Source organism: Trachypithecus francoisi, unplaced genomic scaffold (genome assembly GCF_009764315.1).
Source record: "Trachypithecus francoisi isolate TF-2019V2 unplaced genomic scaffold, Tfra_2.0 Lachesis_group13, whole genome shotgun sequence".
NCBI classification, from domain to species: domain Eukaryota; kingdom Metazoa; phylum Chordata; class Mammalia; order Primates; family Cercopithecidae; genus Trachypithecus; species Trachypithecus francoisi.
The window spans coordinates 81,033,923-81,052,964 of NW_022681458.1; the positions used below are offsets into that span (position 1 = coordinate 81,033,923).

The window sequence follows — 19,042 nt, forward strand, 5'->3', positions numbered from 1 at the left end:
ATAAATTATGCTGGGAAAACTATGGCCACATGCACAAGAATGAAACTAGACCCCTATGTATCAACATATACAAAAATCAACTCAAAATGGATTAAAGACTTAAACGTAAGACCTGAAACTATAAAACTACTAGAAGAAAACACGTAGAGGAAATGCTTCATGATATTGGTCTGGGCAAGGATTTTCTGGATAAGACCTCAAAAGCATAGGCAACAAAAGCAAAAACAGACAAATGGGATTACATTAAGCTAAAAAGCTTCTGCTCAGTAAAGGAAACAATAAGCAGAACAAAAAGACAACTTAATTGGATAAAATATTTGCAAATCTTGCATCTGACAAAAGGTAAATATCCAGAATTTATTTAAAAACTCAAACAAATAGCTAAAAATTAAATCAGAAACTCAATTAAAAGCAAAAAATTAAATCACCTAATTTAAAAATGGGCAAAATATCTGATTACACATTCATCAAAATAAGACATACAAGTGCCTAACTAGCATATGAAGAACTACTCAACATCACTAAGAATCAGGGAAATGCAAATCAAAACTACAATGAGATGTCACCCCCGAGTTAGAGTGGCTATTACAAAAAGAGAAAAACAAACAAACAAATGCTGGCAAGAATGTGGAGATTTTCTCACAATTGGTGAGAATGTAAATTTATGCAGCCATTATGGACAATATCCTCAAAAAATTAAAAATAGAACTGTCATATGACACAACAATCCAACTACTGGCCATATATCTAAAGGAAATGAAATCCATATGTTGAAGAGATATTTGTACTCCCATGTTTACTGCAACACTATTCACAATATCCAAAACATAGAATCAAATTAAGTGCCCATCAATGAATGAGTGGATTTAAAAATGTAAGCCAGATAGGCCGGACACAGTGGCTCACACCTGTAATCCCAGCACTTTGGGAAGCCAAGGTGGGCGGATCACCTAAGGTCAGGAGTTCGAGACCAGCCTGGCCAACATGGTAAAAACCTGTATCTACTAAAAAACACACAAAAAATTACCAGACATGGTGGCAGGTGCCTGTAGTCCCAGCTACTCAGGAGGCTGAGGCAGGAGAATTGCTTGAACCCAGGAGGCAGAGGTTGCAGTGAGCCAAGGATCGCGCTACTGCACTCCAGCCTGGTCAACAAAGTGAGACTCTGTCTCAAAAAAAAAAAAAATTTATATATATATATATATTATATATATATATATATTTTATATATATATATAATAAAATATATAATATATATATATTTTATATATATAAATATATAAATATATATATATAATAAAAATAAAAATGTAGGCCAGGTATAGTGATGCACACCTGTAATCCCAGTGCTTTTGGGAGGCAGAGGCAGGAGGATTGCCTGAGGCCAGTAGTTCAAGACCAGCCTAAGCAACATAGTGAGACCTTGTCTCTACACTAAAAAAAAAAAAAAAATTAATTAGCCAGGCATGGTGGTCCACACTTGTAGTCCTACCTGCTCAAGAGACTGAGGCGAGAGGACCACTTCAACCCAGGTCCTTGAGGCTGCAGTGAACTATGATTGTACCACTAAACTCCAGCCTGGGTGACAGAGCAAGACCTTGTCTCTTAAAAAAATAAAAAGGCCAGGCATGTTGCCTCACACCTGTAATTCCAGCACTTTGGGAGGACAAGGCGAGTGGAACACCTAGAGTCAGGAGTTCCAGACCAGCCTGGCCAACATGGTGAAACCCTATCTCTACTCAAAATACAAAAAACTTAGCCAGGTTTGGTGGTGGGCACCTGTAATCCCAGCTACTCAGCAAGATAAGGCAGGAGAATTGCTTGAACCCAAGAGGTGGAGGTTGCAGTGAGCTGAGACCATGCCACTGCACTCCAGCCTGGGCAGCAAGAATGAAACTCTGACTCAAAAAAGGTAAATAAATAATAAATAATAAAAATAAAAATAAAAATGTAATATACACACACAATAGAGTACTATTCAGCCACAAAAAGAATGAAATCCTGTCATTTACAACATAGATAAACCTACAGAACATTACGTTAAGTGAAATAAGTTCAGCACAGAAGGACAAATACTGCATGATCTCACTTTTACAAGGGGTCTTCTAAAAGTTCACAGAAAATGTGTATTATAAGAAATTTGCATGAATTTAAAAAAAAATTGCACCAAAATAAACTCATACTAACTTGTTATAACATGTCTGATGAGTATCTAGAGGCATCTAGACAGATAAGACATGAGTTTGAAAAGAGCCCATATCAAAGCAACACAAATTCTGCTAAAATTGAACCAAGAACAAACATCAAATTTATGGTGAAGCCTAAGTGGAAGAATGCTGAAATCATTGATGCTTTATGGAGACAATGCCTGAAATAAGTCAACAGTTCACAAATAGATAACTCATTTTAAGAAGGGAAGAAACAACGTTGAAGCCCACAATGGCAGATCATTCATATCAATTTTCAAGGGAGAAAATAATCTTGTTTGTGCCCTAATTGAAGAGGACCAATGATTAACAGCACAAGTGATAGCCAGCACCATAGCCATACCAATACTTCAGCTTACACAATTCTGACTGAAAAATTAAAGTTTAGCAAACTTTCAACTAAAACTGTGTCAAAATCATTGCACCCAAATTATCTGCAGACAAGAGCAGAACTTTCAATTAAAATTTTAAACAAGTGGAATCCAGATCCTGAAGCATTTCTTTGATGAACTGCAAAAGAGATGAAACATGGCTTTACCAGAATGATCCTGAAGACAAAGCACAGTCAAAGCAATGGCTACCAAGAGGAGGATATGGTCTTGTCAAAGCAAAAGCAGACCGATCAATAACAAAGGTCATGGCATCGGTTTTTTGGGATGCTGAAGTCATTTTGCTTGAGGACTTTCTGGAGGGCCAAGGAATGACAACATCTGCTTGGTATGAGAGTGTTTTGAGCAAGGCAGCCAAAGCTTTAGCAGAAAAGTGCCCAGAAAATCTTCACCAGAGTCTTTCTCTACCACAACAATGTTCCTACACATTCCTCTCATCAAACAAGGGCAATTTTGAGGGAGTTTCAATAAGAAATTATTAGGCATCTAACTTAAAGTCCTGGTTTGGCTCATTCTAATTTCTTTTTTGTGTAAATCTTTTTAAAAAATCCATAAAGGGCACCCATTTTTCTTCAGTTAATAATGTAAAAGAAAGACTGCATTGACATGGTTAAATCCCAAGACCCTCGGTTCTTTAGGGATTAATTAAATGGCTGGTATCATCACTTACAAAAGTGTCTTGAACTTGATAGAGCTTATATTGAGAAATAAAGTTTATATTTTATTTTTATCTTTTAATTACATGTTTCTACAAGCCTTTTGAATTCTCGTTATATGTGGAATCTTAAAAAGTTGTTTCCATAGAAGTAGAGAATAGAATAGTGGTTACTAGAGGCCGGGGAAGGTAGGGAGAAGGGAATGATGGGGAAAAGTTGGTCAATGGGCACAAAGTTACAGTTAGATTGGGGGAATAATTTCTGGTATTCTATTATTGTACAGTACAGTGACTATAGTTAACACTTATGTATTGTATATTTCAAAATAGCTAAAATCAAGGATTTTGAATGTTCTTATAATAAAGAAGTAAGTGTTTGAGGTGATGGATATGTTAATTACTCTTATTTGATTATTATACAATGTATACTTGTGTCAAAACATCGTATCATACATATTTATAGAATAAATATGTATAATTTTTATGTGTTTATTAAAAACCAAATAAAAGTTTTAAAAAGTCATGAGGCAGACACCTCCATAAGTGAAACAGGAAATATTTACCAGTGAGTGCTAAAATTAGTGTGCAAAAGTTTGAGGAGAAATAGGATAGTCACAGAGTCTCAAAATATCTCCCCAAATATATTATTACAAAGGGAAACTTTCTTGACTTTTCAATGGGAAAAACACAGAAGATAACTCCGTAATCAAAGTTAATGTCACCAGAAGTAAGATATGTATATCCTGATATAATGAATGGAAAATGGAATATCACTTCTACAGTATTATTGACAAACAATGCATAACCTCAATCTAACTATGAAAACCTCAAACACAAATTGAGTAACAATCTCCAAAAAATTGACCTGTACACTTCAAGAGTGGCAAGGTCATGAAAGAAAAAGACTCAGTAACTGTCACAAACTGGAGATTAAAGAAATGTGATATCTAAGCACAATATGGTACTCTGAATTGTATCGTAGAACAGAAAATGGACACTAGTGAAAACACTGGTGATATTCGAATATGGTAGTTTAGTTAATATAATTGTATCAATGTTAACTTTCTAGTTCTTATCATTAATAATACTTATGTAAGATGTTAACAGGGTAAGGTGGATGAAAAGTATATGGGAATTCTGTACTATTTTTGCAAGCATTCTGTGAGTAAAAATAGTTAAAACATGACAAAATTAGTTTATATTTACTTCTGATGCCTTCTAAACTATCTTAAAAAATCAAGTATTAATTTTATAATTAGAAAAAGAATTGCATTGTATTATAATTATCAACTTATATTACTGACATACTTCTATATTATTGTCAAATGGATAAATCAAGTTATTGAGTAAGCATTATTGAATCAAAGATTGAATTAATTGTGCATATCAGATAATGATTTTCATTCAAAAGAAAAACTATTAAGCCAAGAATAACAGCTACTGTTATTAAGTCATTAGTCTAAATGATATAATATGTATTTTTTCATTGCTTCTCATAAACCAGGGAGATAGATATATTATTACCATTCCTATTTTATAGGTAAGAAAAGTAGGACTTTGAAAACCTAGATAAATTGCCAAAGTTGACATACCTCCTAACTGAAACCTTTAGAATTTTCCAACTTCAGTGTCCAAACTCTTAACAATTAATGTCTGCTAGTGTTGCTGCTTAATCTATACTCATGATATATTTAACAAGGAGTTCCATGCACTTGGCTCTGTGAGAGCAGCACAAAAATTATCTAAAATAAGTTGCTTTCAAGAATCTAGCCACTGATTGAGGCAACAAGTTATATGTATTTGCATTTAAGTAAAATAATTTACATACAGATGCTTCTCAATTTACAATGGAGTTATGCCCTGATAAATCCATTGTAAACTGAAAATTTCATAAGTTAAAAGTGCATCTTCCATATATGGCATTTTCCATTTACAACGGGTTTATCCAGAGGTAACACCATGCAAAGTTGAGGAGTATACTGAATGTCCATAGATTTTGTACCATGGTAAAGTTGAAAAATCATAAGCAACCAATCATAAATTGAAATCATCAGGATATATATACATGTATATACACAATATTGCAAAGTAATAGGTAATATGCTAAATAAGTAAATAAGCACTTAATTTTTCTACCCCATTATGATTTATTGGTAAAAAGGCTGTGTTGTGGCAAACTTAGTCTCCCAGCATTCTTATAGTTAAAAGAATTTATAAATATATGATGATCTTTCTATTTTGTTGATATTTAAGGCAAAAATTCTCAAGATTTAATGTACATAAGAATCACCTAGCAGTTTTTTAAATGCTAGTGTCCTTACTACTACCCTTTAATATTCTCAGACTGTGGGCTTAGATAAGGTCTGGAACTTGAATTTTTAACTAGCCCTCCTGACGATTCTGATGCAGGTGGTCCTCAAGAGTAAGGTTTTCAATAATCCCATTGTTTAGGAAAAAAATACCAAATTTTTATATTTACTATAAGTGCTCTGTCAATTATATATCACATGTTTTTAACAGACATTTATATCATAAAGTTATATTACAAAGTACATGGTTATACACTCAAATAACAATTATATTATACCTTAAGGGTGTGTATTGCTGCTGACTCTGTGTTGGGTTTGTTGTGTGTATGTGCTGTTTTTTTTTTTTTTTTTCATTTTTAAGCCACATTCATATATCTGAAAAAATCAGAAGCATTTGGAGAGGCTTATTCCCAGAAAAGCTTAAATATCAACAGAAATTCACCACTTTATGAAAAAAGCAGTGTGGATCTAACAATAATGAAATGTGCTTCCTAAGCAGAGCTATGTTTTGATCCCATCTGGCAGTTGTTATATACCTACTTTTCATGTCACTTGCTTTCTGAAATTTGACTAGGTCATCATCTTTGGTATCAAAGCCTCATTACTCAAAAGGGGGAAAAAAGACACTAGAAAGAAATAGCCTTCTCTAAATAATTTTGGTTTTCCAGAATTAGCAAGAACAAGTGGAGTTACAAATAAATGTTGGAGGCACTCCAGCAACCTAGCACATTCAATATGCAATGGGAAAATTCTGCCTTAAAACCTTGCTTATTAGATCCTTAGAGCATAATTTTCATGATGAATGAGCAAGTCTTGCTGATGTTGGTACAGGGACTTTGTCATTAATTCAAAGCTATACCAAGAGTCTTTGGCTATAATATATCCTCACTCTATCCAACTGAGTTTGTATATTAATCTCCATTTTCATCTTCTGAGAGCACCTCTTGAGTTCTGAGCTACTTGGAATTCAACATGAATTTGGTATTTAAGCTCAATGTAGGAACCATTATATAAATGGCACTTCTGCATTTTTTGTGTTATTCTTGCTATATTGCATAGAAATTTACACTAAGACAAAACTACAAAATATTGCCATAAGAAATTAAATATCTAAATGCAGTGTGACTCAAGTGAAATAGTTCTCTCTCTCTCTCTGGTACATAGAATGCACCACATATTCTCTTAACTCAGCTTTGAAGATATATTCCAAGACCTCTAGGTCTGCAAATAACCTGAAACCCTGACCAGTCTCAGCGTTATCTTGACAAAGAGAAGCAAATTTGTAGCAAAGAATTTCTTGTGGGGGGTGGAAGTTATTTTTATTTTGTGAATATTTTATTTGCCCTCTTCTTATAAGCATTTTAGATCCTCGGCCTTCTCCTTGTTCATGATAATGCTAAACAGTAACTTACTTTTAAAATAATGTTTTGAAATAAAATTTGCATAACATAAAATTCACCATTTTACAGTGTGCAATTCATTAGTTTTTAGTATATTCAGAGTGTTGTGTAACCATCACCACCACGTAATTCCAGAACATTTCCATAGCCACAAAAAGAAACTCTGTACCTATTAGCAGTCACTCCTAACTCTCCCCTATATCCCAGGTCCTGGTAACCACTAATCTACTTTATGCCTCTAAGGATTTGCCTATTCTAGACATTTCATATAAACTGAATCATGAAATATGTGTCCAAAAAGACCTGACATTTTATAGCACCTTGCAGCAGAGTACTTTCATATTTTATTGGAGGGGAAGATGTGAAAGCTCATTTTATAATGGAATTCTTTTTTATTGTTTAATTAGCCTTAAGGAAGACAAGTTACTTATTAACTAGATAAAATATTTTCAAATCCTAGCTTAGCACTTCTTAGCTATGTGAACTTGGATAATTTACACAACTCTCTTGACCTCAGTTTCTCATCTGCAAGGCTGGAAAACATTAGCAACTTTTCAGGATTATCATGAGGATTACAGATGTTTGTACCTATCATGAGTCTGAGACAATATCTAGTACTACTTTACAAACATTGCCTAATTTCCATTTTAATTTGGAACTCAGCTATTGATGCTATGATAGTAATAGAGACTATATAATAGTGGAAAGAATGATAAGTGAATAATCAAGAGATCTGGACTCTAGGCTGAGTTCTGCCATTAACTAGCATCATAAGTAGCATGCCCTTAAATATATCTCTTTACGTCTTTGATGTCCAGCTCCATCATCCATAAATTAAGGAGCCAGTCTAAAATCTAGACTCCAGTTGATCTCTACAGTCCTCTGGTCAAAACATATATGAAGCTATCTATTAAAAATGATGGTGTCAATAATGAATAACCTCCCAAAACAATCTATGTCAGAAAATAGAAGGGAGGAATACTCCCTAACTCAGTATGTGAGGCCATCACCCTAATACCAAAATCAAACAAAGATATTATAAGAAAAGAAGACTGCAAACCAATATCCCTCATAAACATGAATGCAAAAACTCTCTACAAAATATTACCAAATCAAATCCGACAATGTATAAAAAAACTGACAATACCAAATGCTGGTAAGCGTGTGGAGCAAGAGGAAGTTTCATTCATTGCTGGTGAGAATACTAAGTAGTACTGCCACTACTAAAAACAGCTTGGCAGTTTTTTAAAGTACTAAATACTCTTATACAATCCAGTAATAACATTTCTTAGTATTTACCCAAAGAAATTGAAAATATGTCCACACAAAGATCTGCACATGGATGTTTATACCAGACTTATTCATAATTGCCAAACTTGGAGGCAACCCAGATATTTTTCAGTGGGTATATGGATAAATAAACTGTAGTACATCAAGACAATGAAATATAATTCAGTGATAAACAGAAATGAGATATCAAACCATGAAAATATATGGAGAAAATTTAAATGCCTATTACTAAATGAAAGAAGCCAATCTGAAAAGGCTATGTACTGTGATTCCAACTATATAATACTGTAAAAAATGCAAAACTATGAAGAAAGTAAAAAAAGTCAGTAGTTGCCAGGGGGTTAGTGGAAAGGGAGGGATGAATAGGCAGAGCACAGAGGATCTTTAGGGCAGTGAAATGACTCTGTATAGTACTATAATAGTGCATACATATTATTATAAATTTGTCCAAAACTATAGGATGCTCAACACCAAGTCCTAATGCAAACTGTGGATTTTGGGTGATAATGTTTCATCAACTGTAACAAATGTACCACTCTGGTGAGAGATCTTGTTAATAGGGGAGGCTATGTATGTGTAAAGGGCAGGGGATATGGGGGAAATCTCTGTACCTTCTGCTTAATATTGCTGTGAACCTATATCGCTCTAAAAAACAAGACATATATATATATGTAATTCCATAAAAGATGCCAAATTATTCCCTTTTTCTAAAAAACAAAAAAGCAGTGCACCCCAAAGAGTATCTGAGACAACTGTTTGTGGTGCGAGAATATATTAAAACTTCAATTTAATTTTATTTTACCTAAAAATAAAACATAAAGCTTAACTAATATTTACTATATAGATTGACAATGGTGTCCTCACAGGAAGTCAAGTGATCATTGTCATGTGTCCTATGTGATATGAGAAAGGAAGAGGTGAAGTCTCTCTCACAGAAGGGCTGAGAGGGGCATCAACATTTCTCCACTTACTTGCGGCACATCATAATGCACTGCAATCTATTCATGCCCAGTTTGGACTTCTGAAGCAAGCATCACTCAAGGTTAGAAAGAAATGGCAGTATCATTGTATTCTGACCATGCTCTCTGACTCTATTTGAGTTCCAGACCCTGGCCCAGATATTTTCTAACTCTTCATCATAAACTAGCCCACTTCCTAATCTGATCTCAATATTTTATCATAAACATAATATTAATAAAGAAGTAAACTTAATTCCTACAGCCTTCAGATTCTACCACTCATTCCCAACCTTAGCATTCTATACATATATTTTATTTCTATAGTCACTCAACATGCTGGAGTAACAATTCAAATCATGAAAGTAGAAATGAGGATTAATTTCTTATACTGCATTTTGCCTCCTACTGACTATGAGGTGTAGTGAGAATGTTTTCTTTAAACTCAGATTATAATTTAAATTTCAATTCAGATTGAAAAGAAAAAAACAATATTAGCCAATCCATGTGCTCTTTTTGTTACTTTGACATTTTAGTCCCATTTTCCTTTCCCTGATTTACTAATATTAAAGACTTTTTATAACTTTTTTCCACAAATAAAACAATTCAATGAATTGGGCCACTTGGAAATATGGAATTAGCACTTTCTAAAAGTACTAAATCCAATCATCTATCCTATATTATCAAATTACATTTTAAAAGTGAACTTTACTGTAGTTTTATACCTTAGGGAAATGTTATAAGTAAGCTCAACTTAAGTCCTTTTTCAGACATCAGAATCATAGAAGGGATCCAAAGTGAACTCACTATAGATCACCCAAGATTAAATGTCATGAGATATAAATATTTGTTATATATTCTCCTGGAAGCTTCTTCCATGGCCTGATAATTTTTAAATTGTTAGGTTACTCCTAAAAGCAAATTCAACACTGAATATCAAACGAAAATGTGAAATCATAATGCAATCCTAAATATTTGGCTTTGTACTTTTAAAAGGCTAATTCCATCCTTACTAAAACGATATCACCATTATTACTGTTACATATATTCCCCATATACATCCATCTCAAAAAGGTTATAACAATTATTAAACATTTGAGGAGAAAGCAGCAGTCTCTTAAAAAGTTAAATCGAGTCCTATTTCTAGTCTAGCTGGAGTGTGAGGTTTCACCTATATAGGGTGTTTGCCTGTCTTATTTATTGCTGCATCTCCAGCACCAAGAATGTGATTGGCCAACAGTAGGCACTTAAGAGAATGCATCTTTCTGGCACACTTTTTCTATAACTTTAGACATAACAGTCAGTTGCACCAAAACCAGACTATACACTTAAGCCAACAAGAGTGAACGCCCTAACCCTTGGAGTGATTAGAGTCTACAAAATGCAATGATGGCTTGTCCAGCAAAAGGAAATTATCACTGAAGCTTCCTAAGAAGCACTGGGAAAAAAAGAGAAACATGTCTAGGCCTCCTCTGCCCATATCCTTCAAATGTACTTTATATATATACTATACTAAATGGAGGTAAACCCTGGGAGGCTTAATGAGAATCTATTCCTCCATCACTTGAGTCAGGACTAATACATTCACTCATCTGACATTCTTATCTATTCTTATTTTTCTTTCTCTTTCATTTCTCTAGCTTTCTACCTCTGACTGCTTCTGTCCCATATCTAATATTGGCTTTTAATGCCTGTCCAATTGGCTCTCCAAGCATATTGCAAAGTTTTCATAATAATAACTAAAGAACTCCACCTCCCACCTCCACTATGAAGAGTCTTTTCCAGTTCTCCATCTTCCACTTTTCCTTCTTAGTAGATAGTACTGACAAGCCACTTTTCATAAAAACCTGAAACCTATGCATCATCTCAGTATCTATATTGAGATGAATATAACAATAACATATTCATTTACAGCAAGATTGACAATGACAATAGCAAGTACGTTTTATTGAACACTTACTAAATGTCAGAAACTTCATATAAGTTATTTAACTTGCTCATTCTAAAACTCAAGAGATATATAGTAACATTCCCTTTTCATTTTTCAGTTGAAGACACTATGACTTACAACTTTCCCAATATCATTTAACAAATAAATAGCAGTGTTGGGCCTTGACTGTGTTCTAAATATTATGCCATATTGCCTCTCACATAATTATTTGCAAAGTCATCTGATTAATTTTCTAAAACAAAGCCCAAAGCTCTCTTCCAAGCATAAAAACTTCAGTCCAGGAATGGATCATGTTAAGCCTGGTTAAGAATGTAACGTAAAAAATACTAAATTTTTAAAAAATTTCTGAACTAGTTTTAGATGACCTAAATTCTAGTCCTGGTTTCATCACTGGGTGATCCTAGACATGTTATTCAGAATCCCTGTACCTCAATTTCTCACCTTGAAAATGAAAATAATAAAATCTGCTTTACATAACATGTTTGTTTTGAAAACTAAACAAAAAAAGATTTTCATAAAAGCAACTGGGGGAGTTGCTATACAAGTATAAAACTGGACCAGTAATTCAGCATCCTCTCTAGCCCATCGGGCTTGTTTTTCTTGTAATGATCTGCTAATATGATTCTCTTTTACCATTAAACTGTCACCATTTTGTACTGACCATTAACCCCATGGCATGCAAACTTTTGATTCTCGCTTTCAAAATTTTCCATCAGATGTATTGTAGACCTTTTCTGGAAAGACTTTTATTTTCTCTGCTCTTTTAAGCTATAAATTGGTTGCCCATCTAGCCCAGTAATGTCATCCTCTTAAATTCCTCTAGTTAATCCTCATTTGGTCCTAAGCCCTTTAACTGTTCCCCACAAGTGACAATCCATAAGCCACATCAAACTGGCTTCAGCCTGCTTTTCTAGGACAGGTTTTAACACCCCATCCCACCCCCACTGCCAGCCAAAAAAAAAAAAAAAAAGAGTTGGGGGTTTCCCTAAACTTCCCTAACCCCCATACCACGATTCCTGTATATAGTTCCTGTCTCATCCAGGGAATAAGAGTTCCCTGATATTCTTAACACTATTTATTCTGAATACTAACAGAATCCTAATTCATGTATTTGTTCAAGTTTGGGAAGATGGACAAATCTTTTACACTTTTTTTTTATAACTCCACTTTGATGCCACAAAGAAATATCTCTATTTTTAGGCAGGCAGGATAATTGACAAACTTCTTTCTCCCATTCCCTTTTTCCCGGCCCCCTACCCCCACGCTGCCCCTGTCATCTATTTAGACTCTATTCTTGGTGGTAACTCCTTGCATTCTTCCCATCACTCTGCTCCCTCCCTGCTTAAACCTGGCGTCCGCAGGAGAACTGGGCATGCTCAGTCGCCACAGTTGATTCCGAGGATGCAAACTGGAATCTTTTTGCAGCATGTGAGCCCGGCAGGAGAGGTAAGGCCCTGAAAATACAGTGGCCCAGAATTTGCCCACTCCTCCTACGGAAGCATTTTGTTGAAAACCTAGGAATGGACTCGGAAATGGACAGCTCACCGCCAGTCCCTTCCGTGCAAGGTGGGTCAGCAACCTTAGTAACAGGGAGCTGAGAAACAGCCCCTCCGTCTGGTTTGGTGCAGGGAGGGGATTTCTGCTGTGGTAGCACTGATAGATGGCTGGAAGCTATGACTGTCATCTCTGTTGCATCAAGAAAATACTGGGTTTTTTTTTTTTTCTTTTTTCCTTAAACACAGCAACAGCAGCTGCTCCAGACTGAAAAAGATGTTGCCTGAAGATCTCTAAAGTCTGCGAGCCAGACAGAGAGATTGTGGAGAGGATAGGCAAATCAATCACTTATTCAAAAATTAAATTTAGGGAAACAGCTTAAGAACCCAGAGATAAACAGATGGGCTATTACCAAATGACAGTTCAGAAACCTTTCTGATATTCAAATCTGAATTGTGTGTCTGTCCCTCAAAAATGCATACCTTCTTTGTATAAAAACCATTACACATTTCCCTTTGAGAAAGAGACTGAACACACACACACGCACACACACACACACACACGATCGTCCTGTTCTTTCCCCTGGTTTCTGTGGAGATTAAATCTTCAGAGCTGCAACAGCAGCAGATTCCCTCACCTCACTGCCTGGGGATGAGGCAGGGGGAGGAAATTGGACAGGGATTAAACATGATAAAAGGGGGCTTCTTTGCAAGGGCTTAAACCAGTACACAGCCTGAGAAACAGAGAGATAAGCAGTAACAGGCAGGCAGAGAGACACATAACTGCCCCTGCTGCTAAAACCTAGCCATTTCTTCAAACAGCAGCAAACATGAGACATTTCATCACCGTAGTGCATCCATATTGAGAAGGTGGGGGGAGAATCGTGTGCTTTGCTTTATGCATTTCAGTCTCCCAAGATGGGAGGAGACCCCTGTCCATATGTCGTAGGAGCTATCCACCACCCCAAAAGTACACCCACTTCACCTAGCTAGCAGACCTCTTGCCTAACAGGTTTTGCAGCAAACACGGTTAATCTATGTGATAGCAGGTTGTCTCTTACCGTAGGCAGCAGCGGCTCCATTTGGGCTCCCTGGTCTTTAATCTCCATGTTTTGTAACGCCTCTGGAATAAGCACCTTGCTCTGCAGTGTCTTCAGTGTCTTACACTCAGCCCGGCACTCGCTCTGCTTAGTATTCGGATCAGGTAGCTCTGAAGCAGGAGGCAATTGCACACTCCAACTCACCAGAGTCACATGGCTCCTACTCACTCGGGCTGCTGGCCAGGTTTTGCACTGAATGCCTTGGATCCCTGGGCCGGTAAGAGAGATCCCCCAAGCCCTGTATCACTGCCCACACCTGGCTACTAGCATAAAATACAGCAGACAATGCTACAAGTCTAATGGGCATTAAGAATCTCAGCTAAGATGCTTACTTTTCATATAGACTAGTCCAAGTTGGCCTCCAACCAAATCAGTCTGATTTTGACACTTTGAAGTAACTCACTTCATTCTCAGAACCCCATAGGAGACATAATTCAAGCAAGATGATGTCAATAAGGTTTACTAGGTGTTCCGCTCTGAGTACCTGGGGGCTTTTAAAACTGATAAGATGACCTTAATATTAGCATATCTTATTGAGGCTGAAGTATTCACCACCAACAACAACCAAATCAAGCATTTAAGTCACTGGTGACTCAATAAGGATTGGACAGATATTTTCAGTATTTTAAAAGTGAAAAACTTAGGTAAGTTATACATTATTAAAAATAAAGTATATGTTTTTCTATGATTTCCCAACAAAAATGACAGAGAAAGAAAATATTTTGATAGCAGGAATGATTAAGATACTAAAGCACTTTGAAAAGACAATGAATCTGAAAAGAACAGCCCAAGCATATATCCCTTTGCCTAAAAGTCTCAACAAAATAGGGGTAGGGGATTATTTAAATAATCCACAGAAGAAAAGACATGCTCTTTCGTAGGAAGAAGTAGTTGGTAAGGATCATCAAGTGACTACACATATTTCCTAAAACTGATTATAGATCTAGAGTATTTTAAGTAATGAAGCCCATATATCACTGAACTCCAGACTAAATGTATGAAGGTTACAAATGAAGAGTAATAAAGAACTTTCAGGGATTGAAAGAGGGTGACTAAAAATTATTGACATAGTTTATCTTAAATAAGAAAAATTTTACCAGATTCTAAAACCTTTAATAAGCAGAAATGAATAAATTATTTTAAGCAATACACCAAAATTTCCCATAATGCTCATTGCAAGTGGAATTATGGATAATTATTATCTGCTTTCCTTCTCAATACAATTCGTTACAACAAGCTTCTAATATTTTTATAAGAAAACAATTATTTTTAAAACCCTAATGATTCATATATTTAAGTGGCTACTTTGTGCATAGCATACTCAGTTGATACCAAGGGTTTACATAACAAGATATCTGACTAGGAATTTACTGATATGGGGGTCAATTTTATTTTCTACCACAGACTGATGAATAAAAGCTACTTTCCCATTCAAGTGACCATAATCAACAATCACAAACAATTTGTTAGCATAAAAATAGTAACAACTTCAGAAAGATTGTTTCTATCCCATTGAGAAACCTATGTTGTCCCACTTATATTTCTTCAAAATTAATTTAAATATAACTAAGAAAAAGTCTGCCCCTTAATTCCAAAAGTCAAAATAAAAGTAAAATTGTATTTAAAATTACTTTTTATGAATATTTTCCTAAATGTGTATTATTAAACTACAAAGGTACTTTGCTGGAACAACCATTGCTTGAGTGCTTACAGTATGACAGAGCTACTATTTCTGCCAATATAATAGGACTTAGCCAGGGTTGCAACAGCAGACAGTCTACTTCTAAAGATCAAGAAAGCCTATGGATCTAAAGTTATCTGATCCAAGATGCCAACTACCAGCCTAGCACAACAAAGTGGAGAAAGAGAAAATGATCCTCATTTAATCTGCTACCTATCTAATAGAATATATTAGAATTAATGCCCATGACCTGAAAGAATGCATCCACATACTAAATAAGTCCCAATGAAGAGGATATGTATAAAACTAATAACTCCTAGGAGGAAAACCATCAGTAGGTAGTGAAATTTTCACTAACAAAATCATGGAATTTTACAGCTCAACTTCTCCATTGATTTTCAAACTCAGAAAGTGAAGAGAAACAGATGGGAACAGGAAATACAAATTGCATGAACAACTTTTTCTCAACTACATATTATCTGCCTTGGAGATTCTGCTATGTCCTTGGTGGGGGTGAGGAGAAGAAATAGGTGAGGATATACTTTTTGAAAAATATTCCCAGGTAAATATTATATTTCTTCCAGTCTGGAGCTCTTTCCACTACAGTAAAATTTCCTTGGATCCGAGATGATAAAAATAGGTTCCTGTTTAGCCTGATCCTATTTAGTAATCCAATGAGATTCTATTAGTACAATTTGACAGCAATGATTTCAATCATCACATTAAAGTAATGCAAGACTGAATCTGTCCAAGGAACTAAATGTTCCAGACACCCTACTGGAATGAGACAATAGTCTGATTTTCACTCAGTCAGTCCTACTATGTGTGAGGTACTATGCTACTTGCTATCATACACAGCAATATTAAAGTGGAATTTTTCTCTCTGAAGAATGAAATAAAAGTAGGGATCGGCCACAAGCCAACCATACAGACAGAGGAATAACAGAAAGCACTAAACAGAAGAGCCACCTTCCTGTCCAGCTGCCCAGGTTATGACCAGTAGGAAAGGAATACAGCTACCATGGTGTGCTTCCTTCCTTGATCTTTCCTGTATCTTGGGACTCTTGCTGACCTCAAATTTTACCAATCCCTTAAGTATGCAAGTCAGTGTGGATTCCATGTACTTTCAGTTCCTACCCCCTTTTGCTATTTTAAGCCCCTGGTGTTCAGATATGCACATTAACATAATGTTTGTCTTAGAGAAAAGACCATCTACTATTGATTGTATTAGAAGAAAACAGTGGATTCTAAAGGTATTGCCAACACTGGTATTTCAAGAAAACACTTTCAGTCCTGGTGGTATTGAGTTTCTGGCTTAGATCTGAAAGTTCTTTGCTTTGGCCCTTTTTAACAAAAAATAACTAAATTTTAGATTGCAATGAGTTCAGAAATATAGTCTGAACAGTAATACTATGTTAATGGTAATATTACCAGTTCAAGAATAACATTTCAAAAAATTACTATTTTTCACATATGAAAATGCATCACTGCACTACTTATGTCATTTATTTATGTTTCATTCCTTTGTATCTCTTATCCCTTGAGACCTATACAAATGTTCTCAACAACTTAAAGCATTATTTTGAAGATTTGTCAAATACAGTCGACCCTTGCCAAATACAGTTGACTAAAGTTTGTATTAAAACTATTAGTGATATAGGGGTTAGAGGCACCAAGCCTCTGAGCATTTGAAAATCTATGTATAACTTTTGACTACCCCAAAACTTAACTACAATACTGTTGACCAGAAGCCTTAATAATAACAGAAATAGTCAATTAACAGATATTTTCTATGTTGTATGTTTTATATACTTACAATAAAGTGTGCTAGAAGAAAATGTTAAGCAAATCATAAAGAAGAGAAAATATACTTACTGTTCATTAAGTGAAAGTGGATCATCATCCTCATCATCTTCACTTTGAGTAGGCTGAGGAAGAGATGGAAGAGGAAGATTGGTCTTGCTATCTCAGGGGTGGCAGAGGTAGAAGAAAATCTACATATAAGTGGACCTATGCAGCTCAAACCTCTGTTGTTCAAGGGTCAGCTGTATATCAATACAAAAGTATTTTGTTGAATTTGACCAACTCAAGAAATACCAAAAACACTTTCTTGACAGCTTAAAAATGATGGCACTTAACCATTAAGAAAAAGGGTAAGAATGCCCATTCTAAAACCTGGCATATCATAAGGAACTTCTTTATATAATACTAAAATTTAAAGGTGTCAAATGACACTACGTTTTTACAGATGTTCTTGGACTCCAACCCGATAGTGACTCTGGTCATCAACTATGAAAAGGAATACATAAAATAAGTAATTAGGGACCCCATTCCAACATCGGGCTAATGTCCCACTTCTCTTAGTTCATGACTGGTTTTTCTACTTCTGAAGATTGGAACAAAGACCTGATTTCCACTTTCTGTCTCAATTTCCTCCTACAGGGAAACTCATAGAAGGCCTACTCTCTAGTTCTAGATGGCAGCATCTTAATTTAATTTAACTCAATTCAATAAAAATTTGAGTACCTACCATGTGCTAGCAACTATACAGAAACAAATAATAAGACATAGCCCCTGGACTCAAGAGATAATTTAGAAGAGAACAAAGATCACATCATTCAGCAAGGTGCTATTTAATTTTTTAAAAATTCTGCAAAAATCAGAGGTAGGCCAGAAAACAAAATGACTAACTTTTAATAGCATTTTTCTCACCTTTACTACAGAGATTTAAAATCCTTAGGGGATTTGTTTTTATGGAAAGATCTAATTTTCCTTTGCTTGTTATATAAACAAGAAATATATGCATGCCTCAACTTATTACTTCTCCAATTATCAGCCTTTAAGCCTAATTATCACTGTCTTTGTTAAATGGTCCACAATGTGTCATTTCTATTCCTAACTTGAAAATAATCAATATCACACTTACAGAGTTAATCTTATAACTAATCCTTAACGTGTCCTTTTCTATCCCAAGTTATGAAAAATTACACTAAAATAAGCATTATTCACATTGTTCTATGGGTAAATTTTAGTATACATTCTCAAATGATGACAAACAAGAAAAATATTTGTGTTTATGATTGAGTTTGCACTCTGCCTGTCAAAGAAAGATGGCAAATGCCATATGGGAAAAATATAAGAAAAAAATCAAAATGTACCTATAGAAGGGGCACCTGTTCCAGACTAGGGTGGAGGTATAAAGGTATAAAGTGGATTATAGGAAAGAATAAAAGTATTCTGGAAAGGAAGAATAGCATGTTCAAGAACTATAAAAAGTTGTCTATAACTGAAACACTGGATATATCAAAGGATGTGGCAGGAAAGAAGGATGAACATGAGGACAAGGACCAGATTACAAAATTCCATATTTGCCATACTCAAGAGGTTGGCTTTATTTTATAGGTGATACAGAAGCTCTTTAAATATCTTAAACAGTTAGAAAGATCACTTAAGTTATAACATGAAAAATGTTGAGGCAAGGTTGGTGGCAGGGAGACTAGCTAGTAAGCTAATAAAAGAGGATAAGAGCCTGAGCTATGAAGCTGTAGTGATGACGGATAAAAGGAAATGGTCCCAAGAGATATAGGAGGAAAAATAGATGTGAATTGCTG

General features: G+C 35.2%; 1 protein-coding gene across 2 annotated transcripts in view; it reads right to left on the reverse strand.

Annotated features, from left to right (window-relative positions):
* Nucleotides 1-13,938, reverse strand: part of SLC4A10 (solute carrier family 4 member 10) — a 395,086-nt gene extending 381,148 nt beyond the window's left edge. The window contains exon 1 of one of the 2 annotated variants that reach the window (XM_033231304.1): nt 13,712-13,934. In XM_033231304.1, coding sequence (XP_033087195.1) covers nt 13,712-13,759 — 48 coding nt within the window. In that variant the 5' untranslated portion in view covers nt 13,760-13,934. Of the gene's footprint in view, nt 1-13,711 lie in introns of both variants that reach the window. The other variant, XM_033231303.1, reaches the window with a different exon arrangement.
* Between the last annotated feature and the right edge of the window lie 5,104 nt (nt 13,939-19,042).